This window comes from Macaca thibetana, chromosome 1, assembly GCF_024542745.1.
Source record: "Macaca thibetana thibetana isolate TM-01 chromosome 1, ASM2454274v1, whole genome shotgun sequence".
Classification (NCBI taxonomy): domain Eukaryota; kingdom Metazoa; phylum Chordata; class Mammalia; order Primates; family Cercopithecidae; genus Macaca; species Macaca thibetana.
In genome coordinates, this window is record NC_065578.1 from 193,132,573 (window position 1) to 193,146,496 (window position 13,924).

General features: G+C 34.7%; 1 protein-coding gene across 4 annotated transcripts in view; it reads left to right on the forward strand.

Moving 5' to 3' along the window:
- The window catches only part of KIFAP3 (kinesin associated protein 3), a 158,730-nt gene that overhangs the window by 16,295 nt on the left and 128,511 nt on the right, over nt 1-13,924 (forward strand). For all 4 annotated transcript variants that reach the window (XM_050783882.1, XM_050783907.1, XM_050783900.1 and 1 more), the window contains exon 2: nt 10,463-10,594. In XM_050783882.1, coding sequence (XP_050639839.1) covers nt 10,463-10,594 — 132 coding nt within the window. The remainder of the gene's footprint in view (nt 1-10,462; nt 10,595-13,924) is intronic.

The window sequence follows — 13,924 nt, forward strand, 5'->3', positions numbered from 1 at the left end:
TCAATTGAGATAATCATGTACTTTTATGCTTCATTCCATTAATGTGGTGTATTATATTGAAATGCCCGTGTGGCCATGTTGTGTGGTCCTTTTGATATACTTCTGGATTCTGTTTGCTAGTATTTTGAGGATTTTCACATGTATATTCATAAAGGATATTGGTCTGTAGGTTTTCCTGTAGTGTCTTTGTCTTGCTTTGGTATCGGGGTAATGGTGGCCTCATGGAATGAATTAGGAAGTGTTTCCTCTACTGTTAATATATTTTGGAAGAGTTCCAGGGATTTTTATGTTAATTTGTCTTTAAATGCTTAGTAGAATTCACCAGTGAGGCCATCTGGTACTGGACTATTCTTTGTTGAAAGGTTTATGATTACTGATTCAATCACCTTACCTCTAGTTCTGTTCAGATTTTCTATGTGTTTTGAGTCAGTTTTGGTAGTTTGTGTGTTTCTAGGAATTACTCTTTTTCATGTAGGTTATCCAATTTGTTGGTGTTCATATTATTCTTTTGTAATTTTTTAATCATCAAAAGAGCAGCAGTAATGTCCCACTTTCATTTCTGATTTTAGTAATTTGAGTCTCTTCTTTTCTTTTTTAATCAGTCTAACAAAGTTTTCCAAAAATGTTTGTTGATCTTTTCAAAGAACTAACCTTTGTTTTCATTTTCTCTGTTATTTTTCTAGTCGCTATTTCTTTTATTGCTGCTTTCTATTATTTCCTTCTGCTAGCTTGGGGTTTTGTTTGCTCTTCTTTTTCTAGCCCCTTAAGGTGTAAAATTAAGTTAATTCAAAATCCTTTATTATTTTTTTAAATAGAGCGTCAGTATAGAGTGTCTTACTGTGGATATCTTTGAATTTCTGAGTTTATCTTTGAATTTCATTGAGCTTCCTGGATGTGTAAATTTGTCTTTGGTCTAATTTGGGAAGTTTTTGACTGTTTTTTCCCAGTATTCTCTACGCTCCTTTCTTCCTCTCCTTTCATACCCTCATTATGCATATGTTGGTATACTAGATGGTGTTCCATAAGTCTCTTAGGTTCTGTTTTTCTTCATTCTGTTTTCTTTCTGTGCTTCAAAATGGACAGTTTCATTTGACATATCTTCAAGTTTGCTGATTCTTTTCTCTCTCTGCTCAGATCTGCTGTTAAAAACCCTGTAGTGATTTTTTTATTTCAGTTATTGTACTTTTCAGCTCTAGTATTTTTATTTGGATCCTTATGATAATGTATTTTTAAACTATTTATTTGTTGAGACATTGTGTTTCTGCTTTTTCTTAGTTCTTTGCACTGGTTTCTTTTTGCTCTTTGAACATATTTAAGACAGTTGATTTAAAGTCTTTGATAAGTCCAGTGTTTGTGCTGTAGCATGGACAGTTTCTGTTAATTTTTTTTATTCTGAGAATGAGCCATAGTTTCTTGTTTCTTTGCATGTTTCATATTTTTTTGTTGAAAACTGGGTATTTTGAATATTATGATGGCCAAAGAAAGAAAAGAAAAAAATACTCTTTGTGTCTTTGTAGGTTGACTCAGTGTTTGGATATGCCTTCAACACTTAGTCAGGCAATTTACAGTTTTACCTTAGCCTTCATTTGCTGCTTGCACAGAGCCTAAAGACCAGCCAGAGGTAAAATCTTGTGGTCTTACCAGGTTTTTTCTGGGTATGTATTCTGCCCTGACCATACTCATGGATTTCTAGATTTCTCTTTATGTGCAATAGCTTTTCAAAGCATCTATTCCCCCAAAATGTCTGACTCCCTGGACTTTCCTCTTAGGCTTTCAGCATGTTTTGTTTGACCCCGCTATTACTATTTATCCCAGGGGTCAGCAGCTTGTATGCTTGGCTTTCACTGATTTCAGTGACTGCATAGCTACACTATCCTGATAAGAGTTTAAAATCAGTCAAAACAAAGGAAAGCCCCTTGCAGCAGACCTCAAAGGAAACCCCAGTCAGTTGCAAAACAGTCAGACAAAATTCCTTGGGTGCAAGGTCCACATAACTCCTCTAGAACCAAGTATTAACAGTGGGAACGTGGGCTGCCATATTTAAGACTGCCACTGTGCTTGAGAGTGGGGTGGATGTCTAGTGTAAGTGAAAAGACCATAATGATCGCCTACCCTGTTTCTGTAACCTTTCTTCTGATTAAACATTCACTTGGTAGCTACAAACCTTTGACTATCTTCCAGAGTTCTGATGAGGTTGATTGTGATAGTTTTTTTGCCAAGCTTTTCAGTGCTTCTGGGGAGTGCCAGCCTCTAGAGGTCCCTACTCTCGCCATTTCACTATTGTCACTTAACCATTATCTTTTCATATATTGCTTCTGTCCCCATTCTCTCTCACCTTTTTTCTGGGACTTCAAGTACATATACTAGACCTACTCAGTATGCATTGCTGAATTATACTTTTGCTTGTATTTTACGCCTTTTTGTCTCTATGTTTTATTTTGGTTGTTTTCTTCTGACTTATATTTTATACCACAGATTATCTCCTTACCTGTGTCTAATCTGCTATTAAATATATTTATTTATTTATTATTCTTAATTTTGTTTATTGCATTTTTAGTTCTAGAAATTAAAAAAATAATATCTAGTTTTTTCTGAAAATGACTATTCTTTGAGTATCATATATAGGAATATAAATGTTTAAATCATCATTTGAGGCCTCAGATGATCTCTTTTTCCAGAGAAGATTATATTTTGTTTATGATGGTAAGAACTACTGAAAATTCAGGGTCACCTTAATTAGTTCTCAGAGATTCAACTACATTAAACTGGGCTTTTTAGTCTTGTTGGTGACCGATCTGCATCTGTTTCACAGTTACTCCTAGGAGGTAATCCTCCTGTTTCCAGCTTAAAGCTTGGAGCTTTATCAGAGCCACTGTTCAGAGCACTCCAGAATCCACTTTTTGTGTCTCTAGCCTCATGTGATTATTAAAAGATTCCCAACCTCTCAGCCCTCTCTTTTCAGTTAGCATATACCTCTAGGGAAAAGTAGCATTGAATTCAAGATTTACCTCTCTTCATTTTCTTTTTCTCCTGGATCTTAGCACTGTAATTTTTTCTGCCTTTTTAGTTCTCTTATGGCCTCAAACAGATACACACGTATGTGTTTTTGCCCTCAGCTTTTAAGATTTTCTTAGAAGGTGTGTTGGTTTGAATTACCTTAATCCTCTAATTCTCCATTACCAAGTCTAATGTTAGTAATAGAAATATAAAACTTGTTTTGGTTTTACCAATATGAAAACCATCAGGAATTGTAAATATTTGAGTACACATAAGAGGTTATTCCCCTCTTAATTTTTTAAAAATACATATGACTTGAAAGCAAAAATTATGAAATTTTTGCGTGGGTTTATAAGGTAAGTACACATAATGCATATGACAGCTATAACATAAAGAATGGCGGGGGAGGTGTAGGCAATAGACCTACAATTTGTGAAGTAGCATAGCATTGACTCTTAAATACCTTGTGAAAAAAAAGGTAACCAAAACATTGTTCTTCCTAAAGCAACCACCAAAAACAATTTTTTTAAGTATAGCGAAAACATCTACACAAAATGGAATTAAAAAAATAATAATTCACAAGGCTAATAGGAAAATAATCAAAGTATAGAGGGCCCAAACAGGAAATAAAAATGAAATGATAGATCTGAATCTAAGTATGTCAGTAATTGCGTTAAATGATCCAAAACAGTAATGTCCAATAGAACTTTCTTCACTGATGGAAATGTCTTACAGCTGCATCATCAAATACATAGCTACTGGCTGTATGGCTAATGAACACTTTGAATGTGGTTGGTACAGCTAAGGAATTGCATTTTTAATTATTTTTAAAATATAATGTATTTAAATTTAATTTTAAATAGACCCATGTAGCTAGTGACTATTGTATCAGACAGCATAGGTTTTAACGTTCCAATGGAAAGGCAGGGATTACCAATATTTCTTTTAAAAAGAAAAAAGAAAAGCAAGACCCAACTATCTGTCATACCTGAAAAATATACTTTTAAGTATGAACATGGTAAGTTAATGGTAAATGCATGCAATCAAACAGTAAGCCTAAGAATGCTAGAATGACCATGTTCATGTCAGATAAAATAGACTTTAAGAAAAAGTATACTGTAAAAACTATAGAGGAGTATTTCATACTGATAAAATCTGCTACATCCAGACAGTTTTAAAGTCAAATCCTAATAAAATTTTCGGGAAGCAGATGCTTCCAATTATGTACAACTCTTCCAAGAAGTCTAGAAAGAAAGGATACTCCTCAACTAATTTATATTAAGATTTTAGAATAATCTCCATATGAAAGTCAGAAAAAGGACATTAGAAAGGAAAATTGCAGGCTCAATGAGCAAGGATGCAAATTTAATCCAACAGTGTTTTAAGACAGCATTAACAAGTTGTGCTTATTCTAAGACTATGAGTATGGTTTTATGTATTTAATGAATTTGATGTAGTATATTTATGAATTAAAGAAGAACAATACATTTGATGACATTCACTACACATTCATGATTTAAGGAAAAAACTAAAGCCATAAATAAAAGGGAATTGTGATATAAACATACTAAATGAGGAAACTAGCCAGGTGTGGTGGCTCATGCTTGTCATCCCAGCACTTTGGGAGGCTGAGGCTGGTGGATCACTTGAGCCCAGGAGTTCAAGACCAGCCTGGGCAATATGGTGAAACCTCATCTCGATAAAAAATGCAAAACTTAGCTGGGCATGGTGGTGCATGCCTGTAGTCCCAGCTACTTGGAAGGCTGAGGTGGGAGGATTGCCTGAGCCTGGGAGGCAAGGCTGCAGTGAGCTGTGATCACACCACTGCTCTTCAGCCTGGGTGACAGAGTGAGACCCTTTATCAAAAGATAAAATAATAAATGAGGAAACTTTAGAAGCATTTCCCTTAACATTAAGGATGATCCAAGGATAGCTATGTAACTACCTCAACATTTCACCAGGAGTCCTAAACAGGTAGTAAGATAAGAAATAGGAAAGGTATAAAGATAGCAAGAGAAGAAATGAAACTGATACTATTCACAAATTATGTATTAATCTGTAGAGAAAACCTAAAATAATGTTCAAGCTATTGACATTAATATCAAGGTGTTAAACAACAGTGGCAGAATATAACATCTCTATACCTCACACACCCAAATTGAATTTTGATATAGTTGGTTAAATATTGTTAGCAAAAAAGTTATTTACAAATACAAATAAAAATATAAGGTACTTGGGAATAAACCTAATAATAAATGATGGGCATCACCTTTCTATTTATATTATTTCATTAAAAGAAAATTAAATCTTAAGTAGATATATCATTTTCATGGATAGATGCCTTAATCTGAAAATTCATAATGTCAATCATCCCAAGAGGGATTTTACTGAATTTGAAACACAATTTTAAATTTTTAAGTGGATGAGCAAAGGTCCCGCAATACTGAAAAAAATATGGAAGAGCCAGGCTGGGAACACTTCCCTCAGGTATTAACGTAAAAATAGCTCGGTAAACCAACTGAATAAAATGAAAAGCCTAGAAATAGACACACATGTGATATAATCGACTCTGGATTATTCTTGCCCACTACAGGGAAAAAACCAACTCACTGTGACAGCAGTATTGCAGTAGAGTAAGAGTTTAATGATTGCGTGGGTAGCCAATCAGCAGGGTGGGAGTATTACTCATACAAGCCTCCCATAAAACTTGAAAGTTAGGGTTTTTCAAGGACAGTTTGGAGGGCAGGGGGCTAGGAAACGGGAGATACTGATTGATTTACTTGGGGATGATATTGCAGCAGGTTTAAGCTATCTTCTTGTGCTGCGTCAGTTCCTGGATGGGGATCACAGAACCAGCTGAATTAGTTCAGTGGGCTGAGTCACAAGTCCAGGTGGAGTCTGTCAGTGGCCAGAATACAAAAGTCTGAAAAATACCTTCAAAGACTAATCTTAGGTTTTGACAATAGTGTTGTTATCTATCAAAGCAATTGGGGAAAATACAAATCTTGTGACCTTTGGAGCAGTAGATTGTTAAGAAAGGCAGACTAGGGAACAATGGCTGGTTATCGTTTAACTGCACCTACTGGCTTAGCAGAATTTAAGCCCCTCCCGTAATTCTAATCGTGTGGCCTTTCATTGGTCTTACAAAGGTGGTTTCAGGGCTAGTTTTGGGAAGGGGTTGTTATTTTTGTTTTAGAGTCCGACAGAGGCAGGTAGCATGTGAGGTCAGAAGCAAGATGGAGTAAGGTTAGATTTCTCTCACTGTTATAATTTTTGCAAAGGCGGTTTCATTGCCATTTTTGCAAAGAGGTAACATTGCCAACCAATGGTAAAAAAAAAAAAGACTAAATTTTTATTTCTAAGCTGTAAATCACAATGTATCAGTGGGTTGTGAATAGGATAGAGTGCTTTTCACATGATAAGAATAGGCATGATTTCCTGAATTTTTTGTTTGATTTATGTGTGTAGTAGGTACATACTGGTTCCAGATGAAAAATGTGCTTGACTATGACTTGTACCAAAAAATAAAAAATAAAAAACAAAAAAGTTTAAAAGACACAGCAAAACCTGCTGATACAATTGGTTGTTTCTATGGAAAGAAGTTAAAATTTATCCCCACAAAATACAAAAATAATATATAGATAAAGACAAAAATGTGAAAACTTTAAATATTTAGAACATGGAGGAAATTGATGACCTTGACCAGAGCTTTTTTGGTAGAGTAGGAGTAGGGTTTAGAGCCAAAGTCTAATTGGAATGGGTTCACATGTGAGTAGACTAATTAGAATAACTATCAAAACAAAAGAAGTTTTGTAAGCCTTGGGTCTGTTTTTTTAAAAAAATGAAAAAATGAAACACAAAAGGAGTTTTGTAACAATGAAAAGCAGTGTTAATAGAATTAATATCAAGGTGTTAAGCAACAGTGCATTAAGCAATGTAAGGTTTGGGGGGTTGGGTTTTTTTTTTTTTTTTTTGCCTTTTAACCTGAGACATTTTCATATGTTTATTTGTGGATGGGAATGGACTACTAAATAATTACTGAAGGGTGCCTTTGAGTAGGCAAGAAAGGATTATATTTGGTTAGGGTCATTATTTTTTGCCTCTTTGCCCTAGACAATTCTAGTTTTCAGCTTTTCCTCCCCCACACCCCCCTCAACCCATCTGACTTAGCATTTGTCCCAGTTTTTATAAATGTTATGGAGGTATCATTAGTAATTACATTAAAATAAGCTGGGATGGAGGATTTGGTAGATTTCCACTTTGTACTTCCAGCTTCTGTTAGTGTCTTGTCTAGTAGTATATGAGACATACGAGCATTGAATAGAGTTCCCCATTAAGCAGCCTATTGTGCCATACCCATGCTGTAAACTATGGAAATGCATACATATGCTCTGACAGTTGGTAGGGTCATTTGGAATTGTGGACACTTATATATTGGGTATTTTTCAAGTAGATGCAGGAAATAGATGCATAACAATCCTGCCAGAGAGCATATGGAGAGTAGACCAAACACTTCCTACAATGGCTATGTTATTGGCTGTATGGTATAAATCTACAACTGTTTTTTAATTTTATTATTTGATACAATTTTATTTTGCAGTAAATCCTTTTGAAAGGAATAATTTTTTTAAAGTACCTATGTAATGAAAAGTTAAGGACTGCATTTTTGGTTTCTCAAGAAAATTGATAATGAATGGGTGGCAACACAAAGTTCATCAGCATTTATTATCTTTCTTAAGGATCACAATAATATCTCTAACCACAGGAAATCTAGGAACATAAGGATGTACTTCAGAAGTTAATAATTAAGAACACTGTCCCAAAAGGTGACAGTTTATCACATGCAGTTATAGAAGGTGTATTTTATATTACTCTGTGAAGCATAACTTCTCATTGAGATTAAAAGAAAATTATTTTTCTAAGTAAATTTAGCACACTGTTGGTTCTAGTTTTCTTATTCATGTACAAAAACAAAGTGAAACAGAGCTGTTATTGAGAAGGCTGTATTAGTAGAAGAAATTTGCAACCAGCTAAAAGATATCAATTTAGCATCGGTGTCATAGGATGCTTCAAATAGAAATTCATTAATTTCTAATAATGGCTTAAGTTTTTTTCATCTAATTAATGGAATTCAGGTAGAACATTTGGAAATTAATTCTCCCAGTAGTTAAATATCTGACATCATTGTGAATACTATTCAACTTGAAAGTTCAGCATTTAAGGTAAAATGATAGTTTCAGCCCTACTAGATTACTACCCTTAAGCCTCTTCTGTTAAAAAAACAAAAACAAAACAAAACAAAAAAAACCACTATAGCTGTCATTCTCTCTTTCTATATTGTTTAGTACTAATAGAAAAATATCTGAATGTATATGTTTACCAATAACAAGTGATTACTTCTTGTAAGTTTTTGAATTTATTTTTTCTTTGCTCATTTCTGTTTTAGTTTTTCTGTAATAAACATAAGTTGAGATAAATTTTAATTAACTTACTCCTCTAAAACACACATACACAGCAAAAAAAGGCAAACAAAAACTAAAAAGGAGTGGTGAGGTGTTTCATTTTTTTCCTTTTTAATTATTTGATTTCTTTAAGGAAAGGCAAGATATGAGACCACAGAGGACAAGAATTATGCAATTCCTCCAGCTGCCAATATGTGGAAGACCCATTTTAGAGTGGTAATAGGAGGCTAGTCTAAGGATCTGCATTTATATTTTATCCTTATTCTTTTCTTCCCTTAACTGGATACAGTTATAAAAAGTCCAGGAGTGGGATTGCTTTTCATGTTATCAGGAAGGAAGTAACTAGTTTGCCTTACGTAATTAACATAGTTTCTTATGTAGTTAAGATAGTGATGCTACATTATATCTGTTTTTCAGCTTTCCTTAGATCTTTTGATTCCTGTGACTTACATAGCTTTAGTACATTTATCCATTTATCTTACCTTTTGGAATCTGTACCATTCTTTTAAATGTATGTTTATATCTCATTTCCTAATTCCTCGATTTTTGCTGACCTGCCTGGCTTCTGTTTTCATTCTTTACTTGTCCTATATGTCTTACTATCACTTTAGTTGCTGACCTACCTAGACTCTATGCTTTAGTGTACTTAATTTCCTACTCTATCACTGTACTTGACAGTTAATCATTACCCTAATACTCACTGCAGATGCATCTCCTTTTCATGAGGAATTCTGGTGAACAGATCAGTTAAAAATTACTTTGAAAATATGCATAATTTATCAGAGTATTATTTCCAACTGAAAGAAAAGCTTTGAGTTTCTAATTACTGGAATTAAATTTAAGGTGTTGTCATATTTTTGTTTTTTCTTATCAGGCTAAAAGACCCCACTAGCTAGCTGCTACCTAGTACTAAGAATGAGAGATTTTACTTGTTTCTGTTGCTTAATCTCTTCCAGCACAACCAACTTTATTGCCTTCTAAAATGGCCAAGTGGCAAATAGTGATTAATTCATCACTGGTTTACTGCAATTAAGAATTCATTTTGCAACTTCATGGGCTTGAAGAAAGAGTATATACAACCTTTCCGTAGAACCTACTATTGACACTATAATTTGAGATATGTGACTATACAACCTACCTAACCTGTAAATGCTTTTTTGTTACGTAATTTGGGTGTGATTCAGTGATTTTATTTAGGTACTAATGCTACAACTTGTACAATGATACATGACATATATTGTAATATATAATTTCTTCCTGTCTTTTGGTCCAGTTTATGGGGTAATTAATGGGCAGGTTGACTTTTTTTTTTTTTTTTTTTTTTTTGATAGAGACAGAGTTTTGTTCTATTGCCTAGGCTGGAGTGCAATGGCACCATCAGAGGGCTCAAGTGATCCTCCTGCCTCAGCCTGTGATTATCTAGGACCACAGACACCTGCCACCATGCCCCGCTAGTTTTTAAATTTTTTGTAGAAACAGTCTCTCACTATATTACCTGGGCTGGTCTCAAACTTCTGACCTAAAGGATTTCTCCCATGCTGGTCTCCCAAGTCACTGGGATTACAGGTGTGAGCCATCATGTCTGGCCTGACTTTTTCTTTTAACATAAATTTTAAGACAGTTGTCTTTGGTTTTGAATAACTGACTTTTTTGAGGTCATTCTCTCCAAAGCCATCTTAATTGTTTATGTTTCATTCTCTTGCTCTTATGCATGATCCTTTGGTAAATGTATTTTTTTCCTAGGAAGAGCTATTTATAAAGATACTTTATGCATGACAAAGATATATATATACACACATACACACACACACACACACATACACACACACATATATATATATTACAGTTAGAGAAAAAGAGTTATCTCTAATCCCAAGTCAAGAGTAATCTGATTCAAATTCACATGTTAATCCAACCCATATGTTATAGACCTAAACATAGACAAAAACCATGGCCACTTTGAGAGTTTTAATCTGGTATGTCATTTCAATTTTGTATTATAGGAAAGTTAAAGGAGGGAATATTGATGTACATCCATCAGAAAAAGCACTCATTGTTCAATATGAAGTGGAAGCCACCATTCTTGGAGAAATGGGGGACCCCATGTTGGGAGAACGAAAAGAATGTCAAAAAATGTAAGTTCTTTATTTGTGTACATTTTGAAATTAGTGAACATTATATAAACTTTATACAAATCTGATATTATTTTGATCTGCATAGGTGATTAATTATGGCATTCTTCCAGGCATACTTCATCTTAGTGAAGGAGAGATTATATTAAACTATAAATATGGAGTATATTAATCCTAGAAAAAGTAAGATTTTTGTGAGCTTAATAGGAACCTGTTGTAACATATATATTCTAATTTATCCCATTTAGAAAATGAATATAATAGATTATGAACTACTAACTTGTGAAATCAACCATAAAAGATGTGTTTCATGTTTCTTTTTTTTGTTTTTAATTTTACTCTAAAGTTCTGGGATTCATGTGCAGAATGTGGAGGTTTGTTACATAGATATACATGTGCCATGGTGGTTTGCTGCACCTATTAACCCGTTATTTAGATTTTAAGCCCTACATGCATTAGATATTTGTCCTAATGCTCTCCCTCCCCTTACCCCCCTACCTCCTGATAGGCCCTGATGGGTGATGTTACCTTCCCTGTGTCCATGTGTTCTCATTGTTCGATCCCCATTTATGAATAAGAACATGTGGTGTTTGGTTTTCTGTTCCTGTGTTAGTTTGCTGAGAATGATGGCTTCTAGCTTCATCTATCTCCGTGCAAAGGACATGAACTCATTCTTCTTTTGGCTGTATATTATTCCGTGATGTATATATGCCACATTTTCTTTATCCAGTCTATCATTGATGGACATTTGGGTTGGTTCCAAGTCTTTGCTATTGTAAATAGTGCTGTAATAAACCTATGTGTGAATGTGTCTTTGTAGTAGAATGATTTATAATCCTTTGGGTATATGCCCAGTAATGGGATTGCTGGGTCAAATGGTATTTCTAGTTCTAGATCCTTGAGGAATCATCACACTGTCTTCCACAATGGTTAAACCAATTCCAATTTCGCCACAGACTGAGCAGCATCTGTTGTTTCCTGACTTTTTAATAATCACCATTCTAACTGGCATGAGATGGTATCTCATTGTGGTTTTGATTTGCATTTCTCTAGTGACCAATAATGATGAGCTTTTTTTCATGTGTTTCTTGACCGCATAAGTGTCTTCTTTTGAGAAGTGTCTGTTCATATCCTTTACCCACTATTTGATAGGGTTGTTTGTTTTTCCTCTTGTACATTTGTTTAAGTTCCTTGTAGATTCTGGATATTAGTCCTTTGTCAGATGGGTAGATAGAAAAATTTTCTCCCATTCTGTAGGTTTCCTGTTCACTCTGATGACAGTTTCTTTTGCTGTGCAGAGGCTCTTTAGTTTAAATAGATCCCATTTGTCAATTTCGGCTTTTGTTGCAATTGCTTTTGGTGTTTTAGTCATGAAGTCCTTGTCCTTGCCTATGTCCTGAATGGTATTGCCTAGGTTTTCTTCTAGGGTTTTTATGGCTTTGGGTTTTACATTTAAGTCTTTCATCCATCTTGAGTTAACATTTGTATAAGGTGTAAGGAAGGGGTCCAGTTTCTGTTTTCTACAAATGGCTAGCCAGTTTTCCCAGCAGCATTTATTAAATAGGAACTCCTTTCCCCATTGCTTGTTTTTGTCAGGTTTGTTGAAGGTTAGATGGTTGTAGATGTGTGGTGTTATATCTGAGTCTCTGTTCTGTTCTATTGGTCTATATCCCTGTTATGATACCAGTACCATGCTGTTTTGGTTACTGTAGCCTTGTAGTATAGTTTGAAGTCAGGTAGCATGATGCCTCCATTTTTTGATTAGAATTGTCTTGGCTATACAGGCTCATTTTTGGTTCTGTATGAAATTTAAAGTACTTTTTCGTAATTCTGTGAAAAAAATCAATGTTAGCTTGATGGGAATAGCATTGAATCTGTAAACCTTGAACAGTATGGCCATTATTATGATATTGATTCTTCCTATCCATGAGCATAGGATGTTTTTACATTTGTCTGTGTTATCTCTTATTTCCTTGAGCAGCGGTTTGTAGTTCTCCTTGAAGAGGTCCTTCACCTCCCTTGTAAGTTGTATTCCTAGGTGTTTTATTTTCTCTGTAGCAGTTGTGAATGGGAGTTCACTCATGATTTGGCTCTCTGCTTGTCTATTGTTGGTGTATAGGATTGCTTGTGATTTTTGCACTTGGATTTTGTACACTAAGAATTTGCTGAAGTTGCTTATCAGCTTAAGGAGTTTATAGGCTGACACGATGGGGTTTTCTAAATATACAATCATGTCATCTGTAAACAGATACAATTTGACTTCCTCACTTTCTATTTGAATACCCTTTACTTCTTTCTCTTGCCTGATTGCCTTGGCCAGAACTTCCAATACTGTGTTGAATAGGAGTGGCATCCTGGTCTTGTGATGGTTTGCAAAGGGAATCCTTCCAGCTTTTGCCCATTCAATATGGTATTGGCTATGTGTTTGTCATAAATAGCTCTTATTATTTTGAGATATGTTCCATCAATACCTAGTTTATTGAGAGTGTTTAACATAAAAAGATGTTGAATTTTTTCGAAGGCCTTTTCTGCATCTATTGAGAAAATCATGCAGTTTTTGTCCTTGGTTCTGTTTATGTGATGGATTACTTTTATTGATTTGCATATGTTGAACCAGCCTTGCATCCCAGGGATGAAGCTGACTTGGTCATGGTGGTTAAGCTTTTTGATATGCTGCTGTATTCAGCTTGCCAGTATTTTATTGATGATTTTCACATTGATGTTCATCAGGGAAATTGCCCTGAAATTTTCTTTTTTTTTGTTGTGTCTCTGCCAGGTTTTGGTATCAGGATGATGCTGGCCTCATAAAATGAGTTAGGGGGGAGTCCCTCTTTTTCTCTTGCTTGGAATAGTTTCAGAATGAATGGTGCCCACTCCGCTGTGTACCTCTGGTAGAATTTTGCTGTGAATGCATCTGTTCTTGGCCTTTTTTTTTTTTTTTGGTTGGTAGGCTATTAATTACTTCCTCAATTTCAGAAGTTGTTATTGGACTATTCAGGCATTCGATTTCTTCCTGGTTTAGTCTTGGGAGGGTGTATGTATCCAGGAATTCATTCGTTTCTTATAGATTTTCTGCTTTATTTGCTTCAAGGTGTTTGTAGTTTTCTCTGATGGTAGTTTGTATTTCTGTGGGATCAGTGGTGGTATCCCCTTTATCGTATTTTATTGTGTCAATTTGATTTTTCTCTCTTCTTTATTAGTCTAGCTAGCAGTCTATTTTGTTAATTTTTTTTAAAAATAGCTCCTGGATTCATTGATTTTTGAAAGAGTTTTTTGTCTCTATCTCCTTCATTTCTGCTCTGATCTTAGTTATTTCTTGTCTTCTGCTAGCTT